This window comes from Melanotaenia boesemani, chromosome 20 (assembly GCF_017639745.1).
Source record: "Melanotaenia boesemani isolate fMelBoe1 chromosome 20, fMelBoe1.pri, whole genome shotgun sequence".
Classification (NCBI taxonomy): Eukaryota; Metazoa; Chordata; class Actinopteri; order Atheriniformes; family Melanotaeniidae; genus Melanotaenia; species Melanotaenia boesemani.
The window spans coordinates 11395919-11412047 of record NC_055701.1 but is presented as its reverse complement, the minus strand read 5'-3'; the positions used below and the strand labels follow the sequence as shown (position 1 = coordinate 11412047).

Below are 16129 nucleotides of genomic sequence, written 5' to 3'. Positions count from 1 at the left end.
ATACAGAACTGAACTACAATGCAGGGGCATTGTTGGTAAACACAACTAAAAAATGTGGGCATGTAGGATTATAGCTGGGAGAAATGACACGTGGTCAGACTTGGAAGAACACGGCTGAAGTTCTAGTAGAAATATGGTCAACCAAAGACAACTAGGATTTGATGTAGTTCCATGTTTTGCTGTGTTGTGGTGGAAACAGAAATTGTCCGGCATTAATCAATAGGTGAGCGAGTTTTCTTCTTCATTATTTTCCTTGTACTCCCTTTCAGTTATTCTTGAACTTTTGGATATTTGTGGAAAAAGCATCTAAGCTTCAAGCCTCTAGATAGACACCCACCTTTTACCTTTGCTGCTATTTGGCTGACATTTGAGCGCTTCTGTCAGGATTTAATAACTGGAGCATGTCTCAGCATGTTTGTGTCCAAAGATTTTTTTTCATTTTAGGCAGCCAATCCTTCTGCATTTTGCATTTGGGTGAATATCTTTTAAGTTAACAAGCTCAGGAAGAGATTAAACCTTCTGTGACCTCACTAACCTATGATTTAGTATGCAACGTTAAAATTATAATATATGAAATCAAGTACCATTAGATGGTCATACTTAATTATTTACAAGACTACCTGTGAACTTACCTTTGGAGTAGAAACCTCCAAAAAGCTCTGAGCCCATGAGCCGTGATGTGTTTTCTTAAGTGAGGCTTGCTCTGCTCTGACTATGTTAATGTTAATGTTCGAGCAGGTTGGGCTAAACAGCAGAGCTGATCCAGTTTAGCACCACTTACCACTAAAATACCAAACATTTTTCACACACAGCTTCCAGTGTCATAATCACAAGCTCAAAGTTCAATTTGAAGGCAAAACAAGCAACAGTACTCCAAGCAAGTGTAGGACTAGAACTCTAAAATTCAGTTATTTGTGTCAAGAAAACCCAGAGGCGTCTTTCAGCATAATCATTTCACACAGATGCAGAGAAACAACATGATTGACAGTGAACTTTCCAAACTCACAGCTCTCGCTTCTAATGCTTTTTCTTTTTTTTCTTTTAAAACTACCATGCAGGGAGTGTTAGGATGACTATGATGAATAAAAGACATTACCCATGCAGGCTAAACAACAACCCAACAATGAAGTACCAAGAATGCAGTTTCCTGAAAGGCCACTAGAGGCTGGATGTGAAAGCAAGTTAATGCCAATAATGTGCTTTTGGATTCTATCAATATCTTGTCTTTTCAGCTACAGCAGCTTTTTCATGTTTCACCTCAGTTAATTGTATTAAGAATCAAATGTGTGTATTATTGTTTCTTATCACTTTATTGTCACGTTTAACTGCAAAATTCCAAGATAGCGATGCCTAAATAAACATATTGAGGCTTCAGTAAAATTCTTTGCCCACCTTAAATATACAGGTTATTAGCTCTGTGCTGATCTGACACTACCTAGGCAGGGGAGTGAATGATGCATATGACTATTTATTGAGGAAGATAAAGGCTTGTAATTGCTGAGTGTTTTTAAGAAATAAAAAATATCCTTAGATAAACAAAAAAGAACATTCCAAAGTCTGTGTAAATCAACTGCATGGAGACCCTGAAATGTACTCAAGTTCTCTGTTTTCAGGGACAAAGAAAAGATATTGTGAGTAAACACTACAACAAACTGACTTTAATCAGTCTATAAGTTGTGCTATACCTACAATTATCTACATTATCTGGCACTAATATGACATGAAATCACAGTGTAGTCAAAGGTATATCACAGTAGACAGTGTTGCAGGCTTTCCTCATAAGTTATCTGAATGGGAGTGTAATGAATAAAATTCCTCCTTGTATTAGCTGGCCTCTGGGTCTGTAGCTCATAAAGCTCAGGTATGTGACTGAAGTCGGAGGCCTTGAAAGTTGAGCAGCCCCCGCTTACGTTAAACCGGTCCTGCATCATGTGTGTGTTCAGGAGCTGTGCAGAGGTGGTGGTCCACAATATGGTAGATAACCGGAGGGCTGAACAGCCCAGTCTTTGTAAGGTTCCTTCCCTGGTGGAAACTGATACTGAAGAGTGACTGAGAACCCTGTAACGAAAGGTCTGAAGTCCACCCATGTTGTCATTGTTTGAAATCCCCTGTCTGGAGGGCAACACCACACTGAAATGGATATAATGTTGGGGCTACTTAAAGACACTAAGAGGACAAATGACAGCTCAGGGAGCCAGACTGAAAACAATGTTAAGAGTTGCCAAACATGACAGAGACAGAAGTTTTCCTTAGATGAGGTGGTTAGAATGTAACAATATGACATATCTGAACCTTGCCAGTAACATCCATGTGACATGTTAAAGACCAATAAGACTATCTGTTTTTAATGATGAGTTGGTCATTTTGAGGGGCTTTTAGTGATGTGTCTGTGTGTTTAAAAGTGTGTTGGACTGACAAGCAGCTGACAGGAGACCCAGACTTTACTGACAAATAACAGTTAATGCTCAATGAATCTTTAGATTCTTCATCTCTGGTTTGTTCCACATGTTTATACCAGAGGGCGTACACTATGGCTTGGTAACAGGAGCAGAAACAGCCTGCGCAGCTGCTCTTCCTGTCGACCTGTCTGGTCTATAAAATGCACATTCTTGCATTAACCTCTTTTCTTGCATTGTGTAAGACTGCTTAAAAACAAAACATTTATCTTCTCTGCGTCTTTCATCCGCTTCCTTTTGGAACAACTCTGTTTACAAGCTTGGAGTTCAGCTTAACATCATTGTTCCTGCCTCTCTGACAACTCGGTGGAAGGGGGGATACTCTGTGGAAGTACTTTTATCAACGATTATGTATTTTCTTTGGACAGCCTTTCTGTTATAGTAGCAGTTTTTCTCTGCCTTTCACTAAAATTAGCTTGGCTACTGGACACCAGTAGCAATTACCCAAGAAGAACTGAGATTCCTAACTCTTAATTGGCTATGTAACATTTATTCAGACAAAAGACCACATATTAGTCACCACAGCCACCATTGGTCTGCCCATTGTTGAGGGCACCTCAACAACTACTACTCAACTACTCTTATAGAGTTGTAGCATTTCAACACTTTCTTTTTCTATCCTCTCTTTTGGAAAATCTGACTCACTCCCATCTTCGAGACGGATGGTATTTATGAAAGGTATTTCTTCCCTTTAGTACTACAGCCAGCAGATTACTTTTTATTGTCCAATTCATGTGATCTGAAAACAGTGACACGCCTGTAATAGACCTGTGATGTCTTTTTTTTATGCTTGACTTCTGAAGCTGCAGTTGTGAGTCGCTTATGCTCATAAAACTGTACATTACATTTATCATTCTAAGAGAATTCTATTATTCTCCGAGTTTGTCAGCTGCGTCCAGTAGGAAAGAATGAAATGGATGGAGTTGTGTACCGAAATCCTTCAAGGCAAGCCTCGTCACTCCCTCAGCAGACTTCTTGGAAACACCTGTAAGTGGTCATTGTTGGTCGACCAGATGGATCTAAATGAGTGATGTTTGCCTTGAGTTACTCAGCAGGGTGTGGGAAGGAGGTGAAAACAGCTACAATATTTTGTCAGGACAGAGCGCCTGTGACTGGTTACGCTGTCTGCTGTATTTTCCTGAAGAACTAGTTTTGACACAGGTTCTTTCCTTACTTTGAGGCTGTTGAATTAATCAGGAATATTGTAATCAGTCTGCAGCTATAACATGTTTGCCAACATTATGTTACCTTTATAAGGTGAAAATGTCAGTGTTGTTTTTATAGCTTCTCCAGTCAACCACAAAAGGTAAAAAAATTCAGTTATTACTACAAGACTTGGATCAAGTTTGGAGACAGAAGAACCGGGTCAAGACAGTGTTATTGTAGGGCCAGGGACATTCTGTTCAGTGTGGGATGGCAGCTAGAGACACAAACGCACATGCTGAGAGAATGATGGCAGTGATGGCTATTCACACTGAGAGATTTCCTCTTCTGCGCTTGGTCCATGCATAAATCCCGTGTTATGAAAGGTAATATGCTAATACTATCGAAACAAATGATTGTTGCATTGTTGTGTCTCACACCCAGAGATGGCCACTGCCTGTGTGGGCTCACACAGCCTCAGCTCATCCTCACTGCCAAGGAATTATAGATTTACACAAAACATCTTTCCCATCCCCTTTCTTTCTTTCTTTCTTTCTTTCTTTCTTTCTTTCTTTCTTTCTTTCTTTCTTTCTTTCTTTCTTTTTTTTAAAGAAAAATTCCCTTAACTTTTCCTAATAGCCAAGTTTAAGAAAGTTGGCTTTCATCCTTGAACTCACATGCAGTCCCACACAGACGGCATGTGAGGAGTCTGACTTATCTGTAAAAAAACAATACTTACATCCAACTGCAAGTGTTTTTTTTTTCCCCGGAGCGCTTCCAGCTATAAGCTCAAGGGACAGCATCAGCAGAGCTGAGAAATTAATGCAACACATTATCTGGATTTGTCAAAATCTTAGTTTTAACTCCAGTAAATTAGTTGGGAAAAAATTGTGGGGTGGTAGCAGGCTCACATGCTGACAGCCAGATGCAATATGTTTCTTCATGTGCACAAATGTGATTTTAACCTTAAAGTTAAAAAGAATACACGTTATTGAAACAATGCATGTATTTGTGTTTTCTTGCAGGATGAGTCACCAGATCTTACTGAGGAGCAGTTAATTAGCCTGCTGGATGAATGTGACCTGACAGAGAGCTGGAGCCAAAACCATGAGAACGAATAAAACACCACATGAGATCCTATAAAGTATTTCACTACTTCATCTGAAGTCTTCCTGTCAGAACATCCTTGCTAGATTATAACGATGAATTCACTCAGAAAAACTTTTATATGTTTAAAGATGCAGTGATTTTCTCATAGAAAGAGCAGCATAAACTGATTACCATTTTAGTGGCGTTAGTGGAAGAATTATCCCAAAATTTAGTCAACTTCTGATGAGAACTCTAATTTTTAGTCCAATTGGTCTAACTGGTGTTTTTAATTTGCAGTTGGATTGGAACCCATTGCTTTTATTTGTCTTTGTGTCCCAGCATGAGTAAACAGAACAGCAGGGACACCCTTTGTATTAACCGAAGTATCATCAATGAGAACAGAAAATTGCTGTCATTAAGTCTAATGAGGGGTTGAGGTGACCGCAGAATGTTTTGCTTGACACATAAAAAGCTAACAGCAGGAGATCTCTGGGGTTAACACTGAACACTGTCATGTATTAAAGTTAGTGCTTGTGTTAGTACCATGTTAGTACAATGTGGTCAGACATTAAACATGGCAGAGGGATGATCTGTGCTCCACAACAGTGGTAGTCAGTTCCAGTTTAGCTCCTAGCATTCCAGTCATTCCTGCCTCTATAGGTGATCTGTTCAGAGTGGCTCGGATTAGTTGGATCTTGTGAAACTGAACCCCGTGTGAATTTAATTTGAATTCAAATGAGTGGATTCCACCAACACAAGACAACCGGCTTTGCGACTGATGCTCTTTGGTTTGTTTCATACATTTGTGGAAGCTGTTGACATGATTCCAATTTGCTCCTGCTCACGCGGCCTGCACCTGGCTGACCTCTGCCCAGAGGCCTCGCCTTTCTGCTCTCCTGGCACTGGACACTTTGGGGGAGTGCTCATCTCACTCCTCACCTCACACACACATTCTGACCCCACATTCCTTCTCACTAAAAACATATTAACCAAATGAACTAGACAATTCCCATAGGGGGCCCTGCTACCAGTCCTGCACGATCTGCATGATCTGCAAAGAGCACGTGCAGTCATTCTTCAGACTGACTGAACTTCATGGTACAAACTGTTGTAATATTATCATTACGTGCTGGATTTTTGTCTGTTTTACATATGTCATATATATAACCACCACAATGTGTTCTCAGAATGGACGATGCTGTTTACTGCTCATATAGGGTAATGGAAACCCAGTGAGATCATTGTGGTAAGAATGAGGTCACCTCAAATGTAAAGAGACCTGCAGCAAACTGTCTGGGTTTTAGATAACAGCTCTTTGTGACTCTGTGTGAGATGTAGATTAGCTGTTTGAATTCTGTTTTCAGATGATTTACTGGTAGAGGGCTGTACAGTGAAGATAACCAATCATTTGTTTAGTCATAAATAAAAAATGTGGAATTTTAGACTACATTCAGGCTGGGCAAAGCAGACTACAGCTGTAGTAAAAGTGTACCTCCACAAAGGTTTATGAATTTATCACTGCATCTCAGAATTCCTTATGTCTGCTTCTCATGAGAGTGCTGCCATTTGAAGGTGAGATGCTTGTGCAATGTGTGATCAGATGCTTAAGGATGTGCTACTTAAGTGGGTTTTTCTTCATGTTGAGTTTTTCTGCCGTTGAATCCCGAGGATACTCCCTTTCTCCAAGGCTTCACTAGACTCAACTAATGGATTCCAGTCGCCTGACTCGGCATGGCTCTGCTCCCTTTTTATTTCCAGGGAGAACACCTTAATCATAGTGGATATGAAGTTCAAAGACGTCTGAGAGAGAAGAAAGAGCCTCCAACTATTTAACTGTCTGCCCACAAAGACACCAAGAAGCTCTGAATATTTTTCCTGGAGAGTTTATTGTTCAGCTGACAGTACAAAAAACTAACAGATAGGAGTATAAACAGCACTTTGAGTAGAAACTATTGTACAGATGTTTATAGAAAAAGCTTCACTAATAATTATATTAAAAAAAGGCACGTACAAAAAAAACAAACAGAAAAATAAACAAAGACATCCTCATGTCAGTGTGCAAAAAGTTTATACAAATAGAAGCGTTTCCATAAGAGGCTATGCTTCTAGATAAATTATTTAAATAGCATATATCTACACAAAAAAACATGATAAACAAACACAATAATTTATTAAAACAGCAAATGAAATACATATTGCAAAACATTTCTTTAATCCTTTCCTGTTTGGGCTTCTTCTGCTACAAAAATATCCTATATACAGAATATAAATGATACCAAAGTCTTGCTAAAAATATGAAGCCAACCAATTCATACTTAATGAGGTAATATTTGTACATAAAGAGTTTCCTTTTTCCCTCTTTGTCAAAAATGAACACTCAACCTCAAACACACCAGTCATTAACACTGTGCAGAAGCAGACTACTCTTATAGTTTACTGTCTCACTTAGAACTGATTATTTAATCAATGCTGATTTAAATATAGACTGCTGATAAAATTTAATGATGACAAGATGCAGAGGTGAGCTAGAATTACAGCCTCTGTGGATAATAAGTACAAATAAAATCTCACACTCAGAATCGAAGGAAACAGACTGGCCCTAACTCTTTGTCCCCTGATATTAAGAGAATATTTGCTTATAGTTACTGTTCCAAAGCAGTGTTTTTGTGCCTGCTTTGGTGCCCTGTGCTTTCCTGCTAACGCTCTTTCCTGAGAAGACTAATGATTTGGGCCAGCCCTACGTCTCTGCTACAGACCAGACTTCATATGTCTGTAACAACTGGTGATTGGTCATCAGAGAAATTTGAACTCAATTTCACTTTGGTTGTCTTCATATTTATGCTTGTTGGGTGGCATATATGCACGAACACACAAACGACATTCACTCTCTTTGATAGTAACAGTCAGTTCATACTGTCCACGGTCCCTCAACAGTTCCTTCACGGGGGATTTTTTTACCCCAGCCAAAGAAAGTTCTCCTACTGCTTTCTTCATACTGAAAAATTGATCTTTCGAGTCCACAGCAGATGTATGTTAACGCTCAAAAATAATACAAAACGAAAAGTAAAAACAATCTTCCCTTTGCTTCCTCATCCACAGAGGAACAACAGTTCAGGTGTGCAAAGCAATAAAATGTGGCCCTTGTTTAGCGCAGTCAACGTGAGAGAGCCTACTTCTTCTGAGCAAAGCTGTACTCACAGTTTGAGTCTGATGCAGAATTATCATTGAACTTTCATTTGGCTTAAACTCCAGAGGTCACTTCACCTCATGTTAGTTCCCTTGCTCGACATACCTCCAATGTGCATTTCTCAATAAGAAAATATTAAAAAGAAATCTATCCATGTCTTGTGATTTAGATTTAGGGTGATACATTCTTCTGGAAGACTCTGGTGTGTAATTATGTATCTGAAAGTAAAGAAGTAAAGAAGTTACAAATCATGTTTGAAGTGACTGTAAGTATTTTCAAAGTGTTTACCTTGGACATATGTGCTTACCTCTACATTCATATTTGAGGTCTGAGAAGTAAACCATCTCCTGAGAGAAGACATACAAGCCTAGTCGCCCACCAGCATATGTCTTGTCATAGATGTTTCCAGAATCAGCCATGATTCTCTTTCCTTCATACATGACCACCCTGGAAAGTTAACACAATCTCATGAGCTCAATGCCATTTTAATAACAAGTATGCATGTTTGAAGTTGAATGAGGTTTTAGACTCACCTAATAAGTCCAGTCTTGGGTCTGTGGGTCAGATGCCATCTGTAGGCGGTGAAGTCCTTCCAGCCGATGTTCTTGGGGTCGTGCCACAGAGTACGCACCTGAAAATGAAGGATTGTAAGGGTTAAAATGAGAAAACTGGCACACATATCTTCAACTATGTCCCAAACTGAGTCCACTAATCTGCGCTCACCTGTCCAGGAGTGTCTCCGGTGTGCCAGAGGGCGTTCCTCAGGTGCTCTCCAGGTCCCGTGGTGGAGTTGACTACTTTGATTGACAAGCCAGAGTAGCCCTGAGCTCTTGTGGGTGTGTGGGACCAGTAGGTCTGTGTAATCTGTTTCCACATCACGGTGTAGAAGCGTGAGCTAGACTGGTAGCCAAACACGAACCCGGCATAGTCGTCATCTCTGTCCGTGTTGATGAAGAATGTCCCACTGAAGTCCACAGCACTGAACTCATCGTAACCTGATTTATAATAAAAGATGCTCAGAATCAGCACCACTTTGTGTCTACACACTTAAAGCAAGACATTTTCTGTATGATGCTTACCAACAGCAATGCCAGGGTCACAGTTGACAGTTTGCACCAACTCCTTGCCCTGATGCCTCACTACCCAGTTGGGGTCAATCTGAGAGGTGCCCTTGGGGTCCAAAGGAACCATCTGGAACCTGCGGAAGTCTGTTTCACTAATGGCAAAGTTCTCGGGGCACACATCATAGATGTCCAGGACATTATCTTGGTCAAAATCATCTTTACAGACATCACCACGCCCATCACCTGAAAGGAACATATGGATATGGAGTTTTAAAAAAAAAGGCTGAAAACGAGAGGCTGTAAAGTGACATCCAGAGCAGGAATGGCAAAAATGTTTTGTAGGACTCACCATCAGAATCCACTTGATCAGGGTTAAAAGCCAGTCGGCAGTTGTCTTTGTCATCAGGGATACCGTCATTGTCATCATCATGGTCGCAGGCATCACCTTTGCCATCCTTGTCGTGGTCTACCTGGTTGGCGTTGGAGATGTAGGGGCAGTTGTCTATGTTGTTCTGGTGACCGTCCTCGTCAATGTCCTGGTTGTTGTCACATTTGTCTCCGACGCGATCTGAGTCTGAGTCAATCTGTGGAGGAACAGAAAAATTCCTTTAGGATGAGATTTCCCAAAAGCCGGCTCCCCACACTGTGAGACACTTGTCCTCATTTCAAATACCTCCTTCTACTGTTTTTTCAGCAGCCTCAATATGAGAGGTACTACTCTGGATGTAAATGCAGCCCCTTGTTTTCAGGTATGCAAGCAATGTCCCTCTAGACAAGTGTCTAGTGTTCCTGCACCCCAGCAAATCACTCATTTGATTTAATCAAGGTCAGAAGAGCAGAAAAGTAAAAGAGCATTGCTCTCCTGCCATAAATATGTCAGATTCTGCACCTTAATTGAAGCAAAAGCATTTTGTAGAGTTGAAATTCTGTCTTCCATGTCAGATTAAGCTCTAATCATGGTAGCTGTAATGCAAAGGTGAAATTTAACATTACCTGATCTGGATTGTGCTCCAGAGGGCAGTTGTCGCAATGATCTCCCACTCCATCCCTGTCGGTGTCTCTCTGGTCCACATTGTAAACGTAGGGGCAGTTGTCGTTCTCATTCAGAATGCCTGTTGAGCAAAAACATTTTTTTTTCCATTTGCCCTCACACCTCCGCAAATGAACAAAGACATAGCTGGGATCGGAATTTGGAGAGGCTACTCACCATCACCGTCAATGTCGATGGCGCAGGCGTCACCCTCGCCGTTGTTGTCGGTGTCAGTTTGGTCAGTGTTTGCTTCAAACACACAGTTGTCACAGCGGTCACCAACATCATCCCTGTCTGCATCATACTGGGCAGGGTTGTACACTCTTGGGCAGTTGTCCTAATTTCATAGAGAAATATCAGTTAAAGAACTATAATGGGTCATGGCAGAAGGAGGTTATATTTATAGAACACATTCTTGTTTTTCCAATGTGTTTGGAATTCTTATTTTGGCTGGAATGTAATATTCCACTGGCAATTGTACACATGCATTTGTCTTGCCCAGCTTTCTAAATCCACACTGAGAATTATTGGCAACCAGCCACCTCATCCTCAATTCTTGGCTTTATGTGGAAATTTTATTATATTTTTCCTGCTAACTCTCTACTGTAGTTCTCTGGTGAAAACACACACACTTAAGCAATTTGCATTCCTACTGCCCAAAGGAAGGATGGCTACAGCTGATTGCTATGTGTGGAGTCTGGGGAAAGTACAGTTTGAGGCTAAAAAAGACTCCACGATTACTCACCCTATCATCGGGGATCCCATCATTGTCATCATCATGGTCACATTCATCACCCAAGCCATCTTTGTCATAATCTTCCTGGCCAGAGTTGGGGAGGTTGGGGCAGTTATCCTGTAAAGGAACAAAAGAGATTGTAAGGAGGCAATTATCACAATAATGGTGTGCATATGGATTATAATGGCTTTTAAGGCATCTTTCCATGTGGGGTCTGGCTACCTTCTTGCAGTGATAAGTGGCGTTCTCCACACACAGCAGGTCAGTGTTAGGCCATCCGTCCAGGTCAGTGTCTTCCCCACAAATCCGGCCATTCCCAGCATAGCCTGGCTTACACTCACAGCGGAACATGGAGTCTGAGAAGACGCCCAAGTAGATGCAATTTGCATTTTTATGGCAGTCGTGGCTGCCGTCTTGGCAAGGGTTACGGGGAGTGCAAACCTAAAAGAAATTACAGTGTTAAATAAAAAAAGAAAAAAGCAAGCTGCTGATGTACAAGCCATAACGAAGCAAACAATTACCTGTTTTTTAGCTGTAGCCTGTTCCACTCCTCTTCCAAAGGGCTGGGGACCGGAGAAACGTCCGGGGCAGGGGAGACAGTTGTAACCTGGCTCAGTGTTCTCACAACGATGGACTCCGTTGTGAGTATGGCAAGCATCTGGAACCTCTTTGCATTCATCAATGTCCTTGCATGTCATGCCATCACCACTGTAACCAAGTGGACACTTGCCACACGTGAAAGACCCATCAGGGGAACTGGTGCACTTTGTGCCAGGGAAGCATGGGTTTGAAAGACAGCCATCTGAGGACAGAAAGAATAAGTGCTTTAGAAAAATGATCTGTTGCATAGAAAGCAGTGTTTTAATGGTTAGCAAAGCTTAGGCACGTACCAATAGGGCAGTCCTGCTTGTTACAAACTTGAATCATAGTAGCATCACCAATGCAATCCTTTCCACCATATTTGGGCGCAGGATCAGTGCAAAGACGTTTTCGGCTTTGAACTCCACCCCCACAGGTAACAGAGCAGGTGTCCCATGGTGACCAAGGTCCCCAGCCTCCATTGACTTAAATGTAAAAATAAATATTTATTATTCTGGTCTGAATGCATGCATGCTGTTACATATTTTGGTGCTGACATCTAACTCACCAGGACAGGGTGACTTCTGGCAGACTTTGGTGTGACGTCCATCTCCTTGGCAGTCCCTTCCACCCATCTGGGGTGTGGGGGAGTTGCAGAGGCGGATTTGTGTCATGACCCCCTCACCACAGGTCACAGAGCATGAAGACCAGGGTGACCAGTGGCTCCAGGCTCCGTCCTGTTTGACTGCGACCAACACATGCACAATTAATTCATGATGATCTCAGTCTGAGCAAATGAACAGTGCTGCACATGTTGAAAGACTTACAGCGCTTGTCACATTCCTGCGGGTAGCAGTCACGGGTCTGGACAGAGGTGCCCTCACACTTGCTGTTAATGCGGTCACAGGAGCGTCCGCGCTGCTGGATGCCGCGGCCACAAGTCACCGAACAATGGGTCCAGTCAGACCAGGCAGACCAACCATCTTCTGCATAATCACTCGCTGTACAGGGACAGATAAGTTTAGGAATGAATATTAAGCTCATAAGAAAAAAAATTAAACTAGGTTTATGAAATTAAAAAAAGAATCTTACGTGTTCCACAGCGGGGACAGCATTCTCCTTCGGGCACTGTGGCGTTGGCGCATGGGATCAGAGGGCAGGAGATTTTACGACATACAGTAGCAGAGTTCTGGACAGAGGAACAGTTTAATGAGAATAAGTGTAATAAGAGTAACTTTGCTAATCCTGGTCCAAGCCTAATTGCTGTATTTCATAAGGTAGCACTCTTCTAAGGTTTCCTACTAACACCTGCTGAGGAGGAAGAAAACTTGCAGTAATCCTCACTAATACTTTCCCACTAACACCCAACTAATAACAAATAGTATATGAACTGCTTTCACCAAAAGGCCAGAAGTAAAAGAGCCTCATGCTGCTTTGTTGATAGTTTCAGACAGAGTGTTGATGCCTTTCAGACAGAAGAATGGCGATTATAAAGAAAGGTGCTAATGTAAACACTGTTATCACTTTACTGCAGCAGGTTACGAGGAAGTAGCACCATGTCCTTCCTTAGCTGAGCCCTGGCACACTTTAAGGTTACATTCCTGTAGGTGTAATGACACTAACCTGACAGGTGCACTCGGTGCAGCCATCCACCGTCCACTCATCTTTGTCCTTGTGCACAATGCCATTATGGATGCAGACTCCGCTGTGGATGTTAATTTGGTTTTTCCAGCTATCTGAAGACTGGAGGAAAAGAGAACATGAGAGTAAGAAGGTGGCTGCTCAGGACAGAGGATGGAAAACTTTAACTTTGCCAAAGTTCCAATACAAAGGAATCACCGTCCAGCTCCACGATTAAGACATTGCTGAAATCTAGTGAAGCAGTGCAAATGTGACCGACGGCCAAACGTATTTGTGTATTCACATGGGTCTTATTAAGAACTTGGCGAAGGACAGCCATTACAGTGACAAGTCGCAATGCGCTAGGAGTGCATTAACTAGAAGCAGATTGAGGGACAAGTAGAGAAGAATAGAGGATGTCAGTGACCCTGATGGTCCTTTGAACTTACCACTTTTTGAAGATCATTCAGCACTTTTTTGACAATGACATTCAGTCCCCTGAGCTCTTTAAACATGCTGGCGATGTCCTCACAGGAGAAGCCGCAGACAGACTGCAGATCTGCTCAGGAAGAGTTCAATAAATTAACTTACAGTTTTAAGTGGAAAAGAGATACAGACACAACTCTAATGGGAGGAAAGGTCTCACCTTTGGTTTTGTGACCTGTGTAATCAGTCCTAATAGCAGGGCTGGAGCCATTCACTGGGTTGTCTAGGGTCATGACCTCAGTTAAGGTTGCTGCAGGTGGAAGAAGAGGGGAGATTAACAGATTTTTGTTACACAATCAGACACCTCTTTTCTTTCTATTTTGCATCAATTATTTTGAAGACTCACCTCCACTTTGACATCCCTTGTTTCTCAGTATGGCATCCAGGGTGGTACCAAATACAAAGTGCACATTCTGAAGCACTCCCTTCAAAAAGTAAAAGAACAAACCACTTAATATGTAAAAAAAAAAAAAAAAAAAAAAAAAAAACAGTCCCCCCACCCCCTTCTATGCCAAAACATTTCATACCATAAACTTGTCCTTCACAGCTCCCTTTCCAATTCTGAGTCTGGCTATGTCTGCCACCTCCCGGGCCAGCACCGTCTGGATTGGCACATCCATCTCTGCCACATTGATCTCCTCACAGCCGACAAAAAGCTGCGCCCTGTCCTCCTGAACGAACAGCGTGATGTTCTTCCAGTGTCCGGTGGCCAAACCCGCATCCTCGATGGACACGACCTGCTGCTGGTTCACGGTGGAGTAGACCATGTCCAGGGTGTTCGCCTTCCCGTTGGAAATTAATTCGAAAACCGGTCCGGATCCGTCGGTCTTCTCAATAGTCAACAAGCTGCCCCTGGTTTTCTTGAACTGCTTCAGGTTGACCAGGAGGAGGAAGCCGCGCTCGGCTTGGATGGAGTCCAGGAGGTCCCGAAAAGAACTGTCGGGGACGGCGGGGATCAAGTCTGCGTTCAGGACCTTGTAAGCTGGACTATAGGGATCTTCACCTTTGACAAGACTCACTCCGTGGTGCCTTTTGTTAACCCGGGCCAGATCAAATAAGTCATACACACTGTTGTCATCGCGACTCTCTGCGGCCAAAGAAAAAAGAAACCAGAGAAAAGAAAAGTGTCCGTTAATTCAGTTTCTCTCAGAGTGCATACATGCGCTATAAAACACTACCTGAAAAAATACATTTATGCATAATTTTAATAATCAAACTGTATTTAAGTGAGGCCTGAATAATCTGAAAACTACAATCAACACATCCCTGCAAGAACAGTTAACTTTTTATAGAATAAACTAGAAAGTTTGAACAGGTTTTTTTTAAAGTTTATAGGCTAAATAATTGTTTTCCATTCTCACCTGCCAGTCTCGCACCCTCACAACTCCAAAGCATCAGCAGCAAAAAGATGCCACTCAGCATCATCTCGAAATCTCAAGTGAGCCCCTATTGCAACCAAAGAACAGTTACTGAACACATGCATGATAAAAAACCCGGTATCAGAAAAGTGACATACAATAGAAAGTTGTGTACAAACCTTTTCAATGAAAACTGATCCAGGAAAAAAAGATTTTAAAAGCTAAAGAAATCAGAAAAACTCCTTGCTTCACAGATTATGTGTCCCGTATCTCTATCTTTCGTTCTTTCAGTGAATGGTCACAAAGTTTTTCTGCGCTTCCTTTTTCTAATGCCTCAGTTTATTCATCTGACTTGCGCTTCTGTTCTAAGCGCTATTTATATAATTTGAGGACATTCCTGAGCTCTTCTCTGGACCAATTGGATGTTTGCAGGAGAAAGGGACGGACTTGTTTTCTTACCTCACGGCCAGTCAGAGCAATATCCGAGACGCACAAGAGGGGGAAAAAAAAAAAAAAAAAAAAAAAAAGCATTCCTGAGTAGAATTTCCATCATCGGATAAATATTTCATCCCCACAGAAACCAAGACTTGGACGTTTCCGGTCAAATAAAAGTTATAATTTCATTAGTTTCAACTATATAATCTTAGTTCAATCTATAACCTAAAATCCTATTGATTTAGTGTCATCCAGAATATGCGGCTTAGTTAAACCATTACCCCCACTCCCCCAAAACAAAACAAACAAACAAACAAAAAAAGATTTAAAAATAAAATCCAACATTTAGTTTTACTTAATATCCTACGTGTTTATTCATCCTACCTCATAATTAATACTTACAGTTACTGCTCTTTCATGATTTGTCATTAATATTTCTGGCCACCAGGGGGCTCATTGAGTAAAGAATAGTGTTCTGGTCTAGGTCAGCGAGGGGAATGATGGATGGATGATGTGTCTGTTACATAAAATCTATCTATCTATCTATCTATCTATCTATCTATCTATCTATCTATCTATCTATCTATCTATCTATCTATCTATCTATCTATCTATCTATCTATCTCAAACATAAAAATGCATGTCATTTAGAAATACACACTGCTCCATGAAGAGAAAAAGTAACCAGAAAGCTTGTCTGTTTGAAGAATGCAGTGGAATAATATATTATATTTCATTAATAATTTTGGAACCTCATTGAAAAACTCATAATCATGCCATGTTTTGTAGGTGACGTGTGTAATTTGTATGTAACCACTAGTTATGAGCAATCGAATCAGTATTGATCAATGTATTTCCAAAAAAGAATGAAATTCTTTTCACTTTTGCCCATATTTCTTAGAAATCATGACATCCCCGTTCTGCCAAAGGTTAAAGTTTGTGGCTG

General features: G+C 41.3%; 2 protein-coding genes across 2 annotated transcripts in view; one reads left to right on the top strand and one right to left on the bottom strand.

Moving 5' to 3' along the window:
• Nucleotides 1–4882, top strand: part of fsip1 (fibrous sheath interacting protein 1) — a 29345-nt gene extending 24463 nt beyond the window's left edge. Inside the window, exon 10 of the mRNA XM_041972214.1 lies at nt 4625–4882. Coding sequence (XP_041828148.1) covers nt 4625–4720 — 96 coding nt within the window. The 3' untranslated portion in view covers nt 4721–4882. The remainder of the gene's footprint in view (nt 1–4624) is intronic.
• Nucleotides 4883–7520: 2638 nt separating this feature from the next.
• LOC121631561 (thrombospondin-1-like) lies at nt 7521–15084 on the bottom strand. Its single transcript, XM_041972569.1, has 22 exons — nt 14928–15084; nt 14752–14836; nt 13918–14477; nt 13737–13815; nt 13551–13640; nt 13354–13463; nt 12908–13027; nt 12377–12473; nt 12112–12285; nt 11853–12029; nt 11596–11769; nt 11227–11507; nt 10928–11146; nt 10715–10822; nt 10147–10306; nt 9933–10051; nt 9289–9523; nt 8955–9182; nt 8599–8870; nt 8409–8506; nt 8183–8322; nt 7521–8093 (listed from the first exon to the last, which is right to left on the bottom strand). The coding sequence occupies exons 2-22, from the start codon at nt 14813–14815 to the stop codon at nt 8086–8088; spliced, it is 3513 nt and encodes a 1170-aa protein (XP_041828503.1). The 5' UTR covers nt 14816–14836; nt 14928–15084; the 3' UTR covers nt 7521–8085.
• Between the last annotated feature and the right edge of the window lie 1045 nt (nt 15085–16129).